Source organism: Mustela lutreola, chromosome 1 (assembly GCF_030435805.1).
Source record: "Mustela lutreola isolate mMusLut2 chromosome 1, mMusLut2.pri, whole genome shotgun sequence".
In the NCBI taxonomy this organism is placed as follows: domain Eukaryota; kingdom Metazoa; phylum Chordata; class Mammalia; order Carnivora; family Mustelidae; genus Mustela; species Mustela lutreola.
This window is the reverse complement of record NC_081290.1, coordinates 235,272,783-235,286,875: the sequence shown is the minus strand read 5'-3', so window position 1 is coordinate 235,286,875 and position 14,093 is coordinate 235,272,783. Positions and strand designations below refer to the sequence as shown.

The window sequence follows — 14,093 nt, the reverse complement described above, 5'->3', positions numbered from 1 at the left end:
GTGAAAGATGAAACCAGCCCCCATCACCTTGAGAAGTTTGGTTAACATTTTCCAGAATGAATTTCCTGTTTGTAAAATGGAATAAAAATCCCTACCTCACAAGTATGTTCCAAGGCTTTAAGGAGATCACTGTAAAGTGCTTTGTCTGTCATTATTGAGAGGTAGTGGTAGCAGTTTATACAATATACTCTGATCTGTTCCTCTGTGCTCTGTTCCACTGTGTATTCTAGACCTGACTGTATTCTTTATGAGTTCAAGACCCATATTTCTAACTATGTGATGTCCATATCTGATTGCTCAAGAGTGCATCAAATACAGTAGTATGTCCAAGAAACCTCCAGCTGTTTCATAATCTATCCCTGCTAATCAATTTCCCAGCTAGGGAATAACGCATCATCCATTGCATGAGCCTGAAAACAGAAATGTTTTTTTACCATCCCACCCCAATTATCATATCATCTTATTTGTCTCCCATTTATCTTACCCCTTAAATCTATTAATATATGGAAGCCATAATAATTTTTAAAAAAATACAAATCAAATCATGTCACCAACATCCTTGCAGTTTTCTATAGTTTTTCTTGGCTTTCAGGTTAAAGACAGATAACATATAACAGTTTTAAGATCATTCACGGCTCCTCTGCACCTTTCTATCATAGAACACTCCTCCTTGTGAGCTGAATTACAGTTACATTTCCTGATTTTTGCATATAAATCATATACACTGAATCATTGACTCTGGTTACTTTTTGTTGTTGTTGTTGTTGTTGTTTAAAGAAAGAGTGAGAGATAGGCGCCTGGGTGGCTCAGTGGGTTAAGCCGCTGCCTTCGGCTCAGGTCATGATCTCAGGGTCCTGGGATCAAGTCCCACATCGGGCTCTCTGCTCAGCAGGGGGCCTGCTTCCCTTCCTCTCTCTCTGTGATCTCTTCCCTTCCTTTCTCCTACTGTGATCTCTGTCAAATAAATAAATAAAATCTTTAAAAAAAAAAAAAAAACAGTTTAAGAGAGAGTGAGAGAGAGTGCCTGTGCCTGCAGATTGGCAAGCAGCAGGAGGGGGGCTGGTGGGAGGTAGAGAGAGAATCCCAAGCAGGCTCCATGCTCAGCACAGAGCCCACCATGGGACTTGATCTTACATCATGAGCTGAGCGAAAACCAAGAGTTGAACACTTAACTGACTGAGCCATCCAGGAACCGCTGTAATTAATTTAACTGATGTTATGTTGTATAATTCATCTGTATTTCTGTAAGTGAAGCAGTAGTTGATTCTTTTCATTGTGTAATATTTCATTCTTTTTCTATATCATAATTTATCTGTTCCACTGAATGAAGACCATTTAAGTTGCTAGAAGCTTGGGATCCTCGTGCATACTGTTGTTACAGTCTTTGGACTCACACAAGCATGCATTTCTGAATTTCTAGAAGAATAATCGCTAGTTTATTGGTTTTGCCTATATTCTGCTTTAGTAGCTACTACCAAATATTTTCTAAAGCAGTTATACCATTTTACACTGTCACCAGCAAAGCCTGAGAGTTTTCTTGGTCTATATCCTCATAAATTTTGAAATTGCTTATCTTTCCCCTCCTCTTTTTTATATTTTTTTTGCCTTCTGACTTCCATCCCATTTCATTCTCTTACTTTCTGTTGGTGAGCCCCTCCCTCTCCGCCTCCCACCCTTCCTACCTCCCTCTTTCCATCAAGCTGTGCTAGGGAGCATGTATCTGTAGGTCGATTAATACTGTCTTGAATTCAGAAAAGACAAAAATTCCCTTTGAATCTTCACTTCTAGGTCTAACTCTACTTTTTTCCTGATGACACAGTTGGAAATTTCTGCACCTGCATTTTCCCAGAAACCCTGTCCGACTTAACCTGGTTGAAAATGATAAAGCTTCATTGCAAATCCTCTGCATTCTTTCTTTGGTCATATCATAGCTTTAAATAATCATGTTATAGGTTTCTGATACTTTTTTCTTTCTCCCTCATTACATTTTTTCCATTAAATCCACGCTTCCCCGATCTATTTCAGTGGATGGTAGAGAAAAGCATGCAATAATTTTTCATTCTTTCAATGGACATTTATTTCAGTGAAGGAATGAAAAGAAAAAGTTTTGTTACTAGAAGCATTTATCCAAAGAAGGAAAAAAAAAAAAAGTTAAAGTATGGCAAAACATTTATTCATTCCAACCACTTACAAATATGTCTAGAGACAAAGTGAAGACCCACATAGAGTAAAATTGATAACATTTCTGTTCTCTAGGCCTTAGTTTTCTTATCTATGAAGTGGAAGAACTAGATGAGTTAAATGCTGAGACACATTCCACTATATCAGACTATAGCATTTGCACATGAATGAGAGTGGTAGTATACTTATGGAAGTCACTGCTGAAGGGGGATGAACTGGGGAGAGAAAGCAGGGATTCTGAGTCAAGACAGGATACCTAGAACGCCACCCTCAGGGCAACTAACAGGAACTGAGGAATGAGGATGTAACCTACATTCTCAAAAACCAATAAGATTCTGCTCCGTCCTGGGCCAATCTGCTCACAGCAGCAGGGAGGGCAGATCAGGTCTAGATATAAAAGGATGAACAGGGCCAGTTGCACCTTACACTTGCTTCTGACACAACCGTGTTCACTAGCAACCACAAGGAGACACCATGGTGCATCTGACTGGTGAGGAGAAGGCTGCCGTCACCGCCCTGTGGGGCAAGGTGAACGTGGACGAAGTTGGTGGTGAGGCCCTGGGCAGGTTGGTATCCAGGTGGCAAAGCAGGCTGACAGAGAGTGAATGGAAGCTGGGCTGGCGGAAAGGGCTCAGTCCCCTGGGTTTCTGACAGGCTCTGACTCCTCTGCCCTCTGTGCTGTTGTCACCCTTCAGGCTGCTGGTCGTCTACCCCTGGACTCAGAGGTTCTTTGACTCCTTTGGGGACCTGTCCTCTCCTGATGCTGTTATGAGCAACCCCAAGGTCAAGGCCCATGGCAAGAAGGTGCTGAACTCCTTTAGCGAGGGCCTGAAGAATCTGGACAACCTCAAGGGAACCTTCGCTAAGCTCAGTGAGCTGCACTGCGACAAACTGCACGTGGATCCTGAGAACTTCAAGGTGAGTCCAGGATATGCTCTGTTTCCTTCCTTGGCGCTTTCTAGTCTTTCACTCTGCTTCTTTTGCCTACCTCTTCTCCCCCCACCTTCCTGGAGTAGGTATCATCATGGAATGCTTGTCAAAATTTACATAATGTCGTATGTTTTCTTTCAGTATTCCATATTGTTTCCTTTCTCCCAAACTTTCATTGCATCAAGCTCTTCACTTAATTACTCATCTGTTGCCCTTCTCTATTCCCCTTAACTTGTCTCCCTACTCAATACCCATGTTACGCACACTAGCTCTCATCTTCTCCTTCTATGCTTGGAAAATGCTGTCTGTCTCTCCATATGGGGACTGGCAGGGCTCCTCCAAGTAGAGGCCACAAATCATCTCAAAATTAAAGAGTAATTGGGCATGTGATGTGATGAGCATAGGGTGTTATAAGCAAATAATGTGTCACTGAAATTATATAAAAAATGGATGATGTATTATATGTTGGTTAATTGAATTTAAAAAACCAAAAAGAAAAAGTGCATTTTTAGAGAGTCAAGATTCAATGGAAAGGGAAGGAAAGGAAATGTCTGAGGATGATGGGCCAGAAGTAGAGAAGTAGGGCATGAGTAGTTTCTAAAAGACATCCCAGCACCATACTAATTAATCAATTAATTACATGAATAATTATATATACACACATATGTATGTGTGTATATATATAAATATATATATGAGATATATGAGATAGATATATATATATATATGTATGTATATATATATATGAGATACTTGTTTATGCTGATGAAGATAACCTAAAGATCAGTTTGGGCTGGAGTGTGGAGTGTGGGCAGAAAAAAAATGATGGTTGGCTCAGTTTCTCAGAAGCCCAGCTTGATTTCTCTCTTAATCATGTATCTGTGTCTATGTCTGCCTTCCCCACAGCTCCTGGGCAACGTGCTGGTGTGCGTGCTGGCTCACCACTTCGGCAAGGAATTCACCCCTCAGGTGCAGGCTGCCTATCAGAAGGTGGTGGCCGGTGTGGCCAATGCCCTGGCTCACAAGTACCACTGAGACCCTGGCCTATTTCCTAGTGACCACTGGAAGACCCTGTTTCCCTAAATTCTGTCTTCTGAACTGGGGGAAATAAAGTCCACCATCAAGGGTTGGGTTTCTGCCTAATAAAGAACCTTCAGCTCATCTTTCTGATGCATTTCACTTATTTTATTTTATGTTATTATTTGTCTGGGTATATTGCACATCCCTGAGGGTCTGTAGATAGGATGTTTTCCTGTCTGGTTCCAAAAGGTCCAGGGAAATTAGAATGGAAGGGGACCATACACCATACACATCATCGGTTGTTGACACTTCTCCCTCCAAAGTATAGACATGGTCAAGAAGGTTTTAAATATAGAGAGAATACTGGCATTAAAGGGCCTCTGTGGAAGACTTGCAACCTCAGGCACAGCCCTCAGGCTAATGCTTTGACCTGTTTCCTACAATTAGTGAAAAAGCTGGTGCTCAAATAAGAGACATAATGAGTGGTCAAGGCATTGATGTGTTTCCTTTTCCCCTGCTTCCTTGCCTGCAGTGTTGCCAGCAATAGCCTGCTCCATCAAGTGTGCCTGCTCTGAGGATTATCCTCCCTCTTTTACTTGCCCCAGACTCGTCCATAAATAATGCCTGCCCCCACCTTCCCATTCCAGACAAACTACACGCTTACCTGTCACCTGTGACCCCTTGCACCCTGGCCTGAATGCACTTTCCAACATTGTCCAAGAAAATCTTTCCAAACCCTTCCCCTCTTCCCATTTTTCACATTTCTTCTTAACCCTCACACTCATACCCTATGCTGTAAAAACTCTGCTGCCTATTTCATACTGTCCAACAGGACTACCATGCCTTGTGACTTTCCTTCATAAGCAGGAGATGAATATTTACTAACTGAAGTGGTTGGTGAGGGAATGAATAAATGAATGAGTGATTAATCTCTCTTGGAACTACTGGAACTAGAGGACAATCTGAGCCAGGGACCATCGGAGAGAAGTCCTTTTGATTGATGCTCCAGTACACAAAGAGGAAAGGAAACACTGACCAGACATTTGCTTTCTGTTTGGAGCCCGTTGGACATTTGGTCTTATGAACTAATGCCTTGTATATTTGTAAAGGCTCCCACACTGAAGCCTAGACTCTGATTCTAGAATGTACAGTTTCAAATCTAACTTGAGAAAAATTGCCCCTTTGCTCACCATAAATCAACACATTGGCCCACATAGTGGTATCAACAAAATCTAATTCTGAATGGTGATCTGAGCCCAATAGAGGAAATATTTGTGTGGTGATTATAGATTGAGACATTAATCATTCTGTAGTTATTAGCACATATTTTATCAATCTCCTGGCTAGATTGTACTCACCAGGTCCGTCCTGGTTCAAAACATCAAAGTATAAAAATTTGGCAAACTGGATAAAAAGGGGAAAATGGTCCTTATGTAACTTTCTTGGGAACTTAGGGTGTGTGTGTATATGTGTGCATGCACATCTGTGTGCATGTTCACACGTGGGGGCATGTTCACATGCATGTATGTGTGCTGTTTAGTGTTCACTGGGGCTGGGACCAACCTAAAGCACACATCCTGTGAGGCCCTTCACAGGGTAGAAGTAAGGTTAAAGTAGTAAAGATGGCAGTGGGTCAAGAAGCTTTCTAGAATATTTGAATGTTGAACTGGATGTGAGACTGAGGCCCAGAACATAATAATATTTATCAGTTTATTCTTATTTTCATCTGATATGTCTGACCTTTGATGTGTTATTGTGACTTGAAGACTGTCCCTGCCAGGTAATGGGTTAAGAAAAGGAGAAGTATGTCTCCCTCTACAGTCATGCTAAGTAGCAACGATGATGGGAGAGAGAACAGCAACTCCTGTCCTCACGCCAGGAGCAAGGTGGATGCAGCAGTGGTCAGTGCAAAAGCTTGGTCCCCAGGTCATTCATGGCAAAGAAGGCTGAAAGAGGAAGAGACAAGAAAACATAGGGGATCTCTTTCTGAGTACAGAGAATAGTAGGGGAAGTCCAAGTAGATGCCAGTTTCTTTCAGTCAAGATGGAAAAGCTGGGGCCTTTACAGGAAAGTATAAGCCTATATAATACTGTTATTTAGAAAGCTCTGAGAATTTCTCATGACAAAGTTTCCTGCAAAACACATGCCCAAACTTCCCTAGAAGACCTCCCTTTGCACACTTATACCTGAACTCTGACATCAGAGTTGTGAAATAGAGTCCTGAGAACAACAGTCTGGATGTAAACAATGGTAAAGCTAATGAAGTTTTAAATTTAGTAAAATGTAACTCAAAGTCCAAAGCTCAATGTGTGTGTGTGTGTGTGTGTGTGTGTGTGTGTGTCTGTCTGTCTGTATTTTTAAACATTTAACACACTGGAAGTTCCCCTTTTCCTGGAAGTTAGCATGTGGAATCTTGCCCCAGGAATAGACCAGTAGTAAGAACATCTTTGCTTAAGTTAAGGGTTTTAGAGAAGAATGAATACAAAGAGAAAACGCTAGAACTGGGCATGTAATTCTTACCTAACCCTCAGATTGCCAGGCAAGAACCAAGTCTTTCCTACATATCTGAGAATGATCAAGGAGAGGTTGTTTACAAATACTGGCTGGGGTTTGGGACAAGTGAAAAGGGAGAGGAATCCTTACATACTTAGCAATGATGGAGAAAGTAGTTTAGGGAATGGAGCAATGGAAGTGGGAACACAGGGAGTTCATTTCAAACAACTAGAAATAGAGAAGTCCTTCCCTTCTGGTTCACCTAGAAATGTTTTTGTAGTTGGGGTTTCTGAGTGTTAGAGGTAAAAGGATGAAAAATTTCTGTTAAATGTTTGTTGCCAACAAAGACAAGCAAGGTGATTTTAGACATCGGGGTGCCTGGATCAAAATAAGATTCTAAGGTGGGAGGAACACTGTAAGTTAAAAAATGCGTGGCCCTTTCCTTGCTGAAAGAAAATGGGAATTCAGGAGCAGGCTAAGCTGCAAGAGGTACAGGTGATGGGAAGTTGGAAGAAGAACCAGCAGGGCCCTCCAGGAACCCCGAGATCCTATGCTGAACTCAGAAAGGCTTACTGTTTTGGCTCGCTCTTCCTTCCTTCCTTCCTTCCTTCCTTCCTTCCTTCCTTTCTTTTCTTTCTTTCTTTCTTTCTTTCTTTCTTTCTTTCTTTCTTTCTTTCTTTCTCTTTCTTTCTTTCTTAAATTAAATTTTTTTTCAGTGTTCCAAAATTCATTCTTTATGCACTACACCCAGGGTTCCATGCAATACATGCCCTCCATAGTACCCACCACCAGGTTCACCTAACCCCCCACCTCCCTCCCCTCCAAAACCCTCAGTTTTTTCTCAGAGGCCACAGTCTCTCATGGATTGTCTCCCTCTCCAATTTCCCCCAACTCACGTCTCCTCTCCATCTCTCAATGTCTTCCATGTTATTCCTTATGCTCCACAAGCAAGTGAAGCCATATGATAATTGACTCTCTCTGCTTGACTTATTTTGCTTTTCTTATGGTATCTTTTATTGGTAAGGAGCAGAACTCTCTGGTTTTTCTTTGCCTAAGAAGTTAGTCTTCAAAACACATGACATGCAGGAAAGAAAGATAGGCGAGGGATATTAGAAAAACTGTAGGGATAGAAGGATATAAGCTAGTAAAAAAAAGATTGAAGCAAACAAAAATATGTAGAGAAAATGAGATTATAGGTGTTGAATTTGAATAAAAGAAATTCTTACATACATAGCATTCTTAGTGGTCTAGGGGGAAAAAAAATCTGAGCCAAGGCCAGAGTACCTTTCTACTTTCCTTCACCTCATTTCAAGTTACAGAGAAGTTTCTCTATCACTCCAGGAAGAAACCATTTTTTTTTTAAATGTCTCGAGTTAATTAAAAGCATTGCTTTCCTCAGTGTTAACAATAATTTTGGTTTGTAATTGATTTTTGTGTTATTTTATTTTTTACTATGTCAAGAGATCTCTATGTTTTCATCTGTGGATCCAAAAAACTGATAGAATTGTTATTTCACAGGACACTCTTGATTCATATGTAATTCAATTTTCAAATCATCATTTGTTTGACTATATGACTAAATAAAGAAATGAAAAATGAATGAATGAATGAATGTGTGCGTGTTTTTTTTTCTTCCTAGGATGATTTAATCCGAACTAAGAGAAGGAAGACATACTTAGAACTGGGGGGGTGCCTGGGTGGCTCAGTGGGTTATGTCTCTGCCTTCAGCTAATCATGATCTCAGGGTCCTGGGATCAAGCCCGGAATCGGGCTGTCTGCTTGGCAGGGAGCCAGCTTCCTCCTCTCTCTACTTGCCTCTCTGCCTATTTGTGATCTCTGTCTGTCAAATAAATAAATAAAATCTTAAAAAAATGTTTAAAATAATAAAACTGAAGAGCACTCTCTAAGAGATTACCAGGTTGTGATTCTCAAAATTGTAAGATTATGTTTGCCAAAGAGAATGATTTTAGCAGAAAATTTATTATTAAGATGGGACCTAGAGATCCCTAGAGAGAAGACAGAGGGTCTGAATTCAGACTCACAAGCAGGTATCTTAATTGCCAAGGAGAGGGATGGCACTCACCATTCATGCCTCACCCTGCAGAACCACACCCAGGCCTGGGCCAATCTCACTGCTTCAGGGAGGGCAAGATCAGGGCTGGATATAAAAGGAAGAACAGGGCCAGTTGCATCTTACACTTGCTTCTGACACAACCGTGTTCACTAGCAACCACAAGGAGACACCATGGTGCATCTGACTGGTGAGGAGAAGGCTGCCGTCACCGCCCTGTGGGGCAAGGTGAACGTGGACGAAGTTGGTGGTGAGGCCCTGGGCAGGTTGGTATCCAGGTGGCAAAGCAGGCTGACAGAGAGTGAATGGAAGCTGGGCTGGCGGAAAGGGCTCAGTCCCCTGGGTTTCTGACAGGCTCTGACTCCTCTGCCCTCTGTGCTGTTGTCACCCTTCAGGCTGCTGGTCGTCTACCCCTGGACTCAGAGGTTCTTTGACTCCTTTGGGGACCTGTCCTCTCCTGATGCTGTTATGAGCAACCCCAAGGTCAAGGCCCATGGCAAGAAGGTGCTGAACTCCTTTAGCGAGGGCCTGAAGAATCTGGACAACCTCAAGGGAACCTTCGCTAAGCTCAGTGAGCTGCACTGCGACAAACTGCACGTGGATCCTGAGAACTTCAAGGTGAGTCCAGGATATGCTCTGTTTCCTTCCTTGGCGCTTTCTAGTCTTTCACTCTGCTTCTTTTGCCTACCTCTTCTCCCCCCACCTTCCTGGAGTAGGTATCATCATGGAATGCTTGTCAAAATTTACATAATGTCGTATGTTTTCTTTCAGTATTCCATATTGTTTCCTTTCTCCCAAACTTTCATTGCATCAAGCTCTTCACTTAATTACTCATCTGTTGCCCTTCTCTATTCCCCTTAACTTGTTTCCCTACTCAATACCCACGTTACTCACACTAGCTCTCATCTTCTCCTTCTATGCTTGGAAAATGCTGTCTGTCTCTCCATATGGGGACTGGCAGGGCTCCTCCAAGTAGAGGCCACAAATCATCTCAAAATTAAAGAGTAATTGGGCATGTGATGTGATGAGCATAGGGTGTTATAAGCAATAATGCGTCACTGAAATTATATAAAAAATGAATGATGTATTATATGTTGGTTAATTGAATTTAAAAAACCAAAAAGAAAAAGTGCATTTTTAGAGAGTCAAGATTCAATGGAAAGGGAAGGAAAGGAAATGTCTGAGGATGATGGGCCAGAAGTAGAGAAGTAGGGCATGAGTAGTTTCTAAAAGACATCCCAGCACCATACTAATTAATCAATTAATTATATGAATAATTATATATACACACACATATGTATGTGTGTATATATATATAAATACATATATGAGATATATGATATATATATATATATATATATATATATATATATCTATGAGATACTCGTTTATGCTGATGAAGATAACTTGAAGATCAGTTTGGGCTGGAGTGTGGAGTGTGGGCAGAAAAAAAAATGATGGTTGGCTCAGTTTCTCAGAAGCCCGGCTTGATTTCTCTCTTAATCATGTATCTGTGTCTATGTCTGCCTTCCCCACAGCTCCTGGGCAACGTGCTGGTGTGCGTGCTGGCTCACCACTTCGGCAAGGAATTCACCCCTCAGGTGCAGGCTGCCTATCAGAAGGTGGTGGCCGGTGTGGCCAATGCCCTGGCTCACAAGTACCACTGAGACCCTGGCCTATTTTCTGGTGACCACTGGAAGACCCTGTTTCCCTAAATTCTATCTTCTGAACTGGGGGAAATAAAGTCCACCATCAAGGGTTGGGTTTCTGCCTAATAAAGAACCTTCAGCTCATCTTTCTGATGCATTTCACTTATTTTATTTTATGTTATTATTTGTCTGGGTATATTGCACATCCCTGAGGGTCTGTAGATAGGATGTTTTCCTGTCTTGTTCCAAAAGCTCCAGGGAAATTGGAATGGAAGGGGACCATACACCATACACATCATCGGTTGTTGACACTTCTCCCTGCAGAGCATAGACATGGTCAAGAAGGTTTTAAATATAGAGAGAATACTGGCATTAAAGGGCCTCTGTGGAAGACTTGCAACCTCAGGCACAGCCCTCAGGCTAATGCTTTGACCTGTTTCCTACAATTAGTGAAAAAGCTGGTGCTCAAATAGAGACATAATGAGTGGTCAAGGCATTGATGTGTTTCCTTTTCCCCTGCTTCCCTTGCCTGCAGTGTTGCCAGCAATAGCCTGCTCCATCAAGTGTGCCTGCTCTGAGGATTATCCTCCCTCTTTTACTTGCCCCAGACTCGTCCATAAATAATGCCTGCCCCCACCTTCCCATTCCAGACAAACTACACGCTTACCTGTCACCTGTGACCCCTTGCACCCTGGCCTGAATGCACTTTCCAACATTGTCCAAGAAAATCTTTCCAAACCCTTCCCCTCTTCCCATTTTTCACATTTCTTCTTAACCCTCACACTCATACCCTATGCTGTAAAAACTCTGCTGCCTATTTCATACTGTCCAACAGGACTACCATGCCTTGTGACTTTCCTTCATAAGCAGGAGATGAATATTTACTAACTGAAGTGGTTGGTGAGGGAATGAATAAATGAATGAGTGATTAATCTCTCTTGGAACTACTGGAACTAGAGGACAATCTGAGCCAGGGACCATCGGAGAGAAGTCCTTTTGATTGATGCTCCAGTACACAAAGAGGAAAGGAAACACTGACCAGACATTTGCTTTCTGTTTGGAGCCCGTTGGACATTTGGTCTTATGAACTAATGCCTTGTATATTTGTAAAGGCTCCCAGACTGAAGCCTACACTCTGATTCTAGGATGTACAGTTTCAAATTAAACTTGAGAAAAATGTCTCTTTGCCATTCATGAGAAAATTGAAGAGACACCCTCTGTTAGATTACTAGGTTGTGATTTTCAAAATTGTAAGAATATTGTTGCCAAGGAGAATGATTTTTTTTTTTTTTTTTTAAGCAATTTGTATTGCTGATGGGACTTAGGGACCTAGAGAGACGACAGCAGTTCTGAATTCAGACTCATAAGCCAGTGTCAGAACTGCCAAGAAGAGGAATGGCAGTCGCAGAACCACACCCAGTCATGGGCCAATCTCACAGCCACAGGGAGGGCAAGATCAGGGCTGGGCGCAAATGGAAGAGCAGGGCCAGCTACTGCTTCCACTTGTTTTTGACGCAGCCATGTTCCCTAGTAATCACAAACAGACACCATGGTGCATCTGAGTGCTGAGGAGAAGGCTGCTGTTTCCAGCCTTCAGGGCAAGGTGAAGGTGGATGTTGTTGGTGGTGAGGCCCTGGGCAGGTTGGTATCCAGGTGGCAAAGCAGGCTGATGAACTGAAGCTGGGCTGGCAGAAATGGCTCAGTCCCCTGGGTTTCTGATAGGCTCTGACTCCTCTGCCCTCTGTGCTGTTGTCACCCCTCAGGCTGCTGGTCGTCTACCCCTGGACTCAGAGGTTCTTTGACTCCTTTGGGGACCTGTCCTCTCCTGATGCTATTATGAGCAACCGCAAGGTGAAGGCCCATGGCAAGAAGGTAGTGAACTCCCTTATTAATGGCCTGAAGAATCTGGACAACCTCAAGGGTGCCTTTGCTAAGCTTAGTGAGCTGCACTGTGACAAGCTGCATGTGGATCCTGAGAACTTCAAGGTGAGTCTGCGGATCCTCAGTATTCTCCTTCTTCCTTTTTACGGTCAAGCTGATGGTATTCAGAAAGAGTATGGGCATTAGGTGCTGTTTAGAGTGGAAGGAGGTATTCTAATAGCATTAGTATGGAGTCTTCAGGACTGTGGTTTTTTGGTTTTGTTCTGATTAAACTTTCGAGTGTTCATTTACAAAGTGCTTTCAATCCATTCCAAATCATTTTTTCTAATACCTTTTCCATTGTCTTTTCCTTTGAAAATAAGGAGGATAAAATCTGATTGCTCCTTTGCCTAGGTGGAAAGAATAACTATAATAATTTAAGCTTGGCATTAAGGCAGAAGGCGAGAAACATTTCTAAATGTAAAATCAGGCTAATATGGTTGAAGTCACATAGAGAATAACATCCGAGATCCAGCTCTTTCTGCTTATATTCTAGGGGCACAGCTTGGGGTTACGGATGGGGCTGGAAAATGCTGAATCTCAGCTGAGTTTATTGGCTAACCAGGCTCATGTCTCTTGTCTCCTCCTCACAGCTCCTGGGCAACGTAATGGTGTGTGTGCTGGCCCGCCACTTTGGCAAGGAATTCACCCCACAGGTGCAGGCTGTCTTTCAGAAGGTGCTGGCTGGTGTGGCCAATGCCCTGGCCCACAAATATCACTAAGCTCCCTTTCCTGTTTTTCAGGAATAGTCCCTTGGTCCCCAGAACCCAACACCTGAACTTGGGGAAATTGTAAAGTGCTTTGAGCACCTGGCTCTTGCCTAATAAAGAACATTTCTTTTCATTGCAATGGTTTATTTAAATTATCCCTGTGTCTCTCACTGGAATTGTTCAGGACATGGGAGGGCAAGGAGTTTAAGACATAAAGAAATGAGGGGCTAGTTCAGATCTTGGGAAAATATATCTATATTTTGGACTCCATGAAAGGAGAGGTTTAAATAGTCAAATATGTGGGAAACAGACCCTGCAGACAATTTTGACTTTCCCTTAGAAAAGGATTCAGGATGACGCTTGATTTAGGGTCTAGATTTTTCCTATCATTTATTTAAATCAAATCTTTATTTAGCTTTGCTTTTATATGTCCTTCTTCTCCCCAGTTGTCCAGAACCTCATAACCCTCAATTCACTAAGCTCTTCTGCCTGAAGGCACCACTGTTGCTCTCTGATTTTCCTACAAGTTTTGCTGTCCCCTTACTCATCCTCCCCATCACCCTTATCTTGGTTCCCTCCATCCTCTTACAGTGGAGACCAACATGAAGTTCTCACATAGCAGGAGAGGGAGTTTCAGAGGCTCTTCCTTAGTGCCTTTCATGGTCTGCATTGAAGTAACTGGTAATATTTTGTTATATATGACTAAGGCAAATGTGAAAAGGAACTTTTGGCAGCTTGATATTCACTGCTGTCTTGCAATCTCATCATGAGTTTACACCAAATGGCATCCTCTTCTTCTGAAAATGCTTTAGCATGTATAGCCAGGAAGTGATTGGAGGCCTGCTCCCACCTCCACCTCTTTTTGATGCCTCTGATGTCTACTCTGTCTTTCTTGTTACTAGTACAGTGTTGCCAACAGCAACATACCCTGATTTCATTACTTCAGTCAAAGGCCACTTATGTGGATGCTAGATGCTGGAGATAAAATGACCTTGAAGTGGTCTTTGTCCCCTCAAACATTCTAGTTCTGAATATAGTTAGAAAGACCATGAAAATACTGCCACTAGTAAATAAATTAATTGATTAATTAAATTAATATAGAATTTTCATCTAAACTCA

The 14,093-nt window shown here is 42.2% G+C and overlaps 3 protein-coding genes across 3 annotated transcripts; all 3 read left to right on the top strand.

Moving 5' to 3' along the window:
* Positions 1-2,588: 2,588 nt before the first annotated feature.
* On the top strand, positions 2,589-4,272 carry LOC131808354 (hemoglobin subunit beta). The gene is made up of 3 exons (XM_059134346.1): positions 2,589-2,747; positions 2,877-3,099; positions 4,018-4,272. The coding sequence occupies exons 1-3, from the start codon at positions 2,656-2,658 to the stop codon at positions 4,144-4,146; spliced, it is 444 nt and encodes a 147-aa protein (XP_058990329.1). The 5' UTR covers positions 2,589-2,655; the 3' UTR covers positions 4,147-4,272.
* A 4,530-nt stretch (positions 4,273-8,802) lies between these two features.
* LOC131808342 (hemoglobin subunit beta) lies at positions 8,803-10,488 on the top strand. Its single transcript, XM_059134341.1, has 3 exons — positions 8,803-8,961; positions 9,091-9,313; positions 10,234-10,488. Exons 1-3 carry the CDS (start codon positions 8,870-8,872, stop codon positions 10,360-10,362), a joined length of 444 nt encoding a protein of 147 aa, XP_058990324.1. The 5' UTR covers positions 8,803-8,869; the 3' UTR covers positions 10,363-10,488.
* Positions 10,489-11,829: 1,341 nt separating this feature from the next.
* On the top strand, positions 11,830-13,113 carry LOC131808331 (hemoglobin subunit beta-like). Its single transcript, XM_059134333.1, has 3 exons — positions 11,830-11,985; positions 12,108-12,330; positions 12,858-13,113. Exons 1-3 carry the CDS (start codon positions 11,894-11,896, stop codon positions 12,984-12,986), a joined length of 444 nt encoding a protein of 147 aa, XP_058990316.1. The 5' UTR covers positions 11,830-11,893; the 3' UTR covers positions 12,987-13,113.
* Positions 13,114-14,093: the final 980 nt, after the last annotated feature.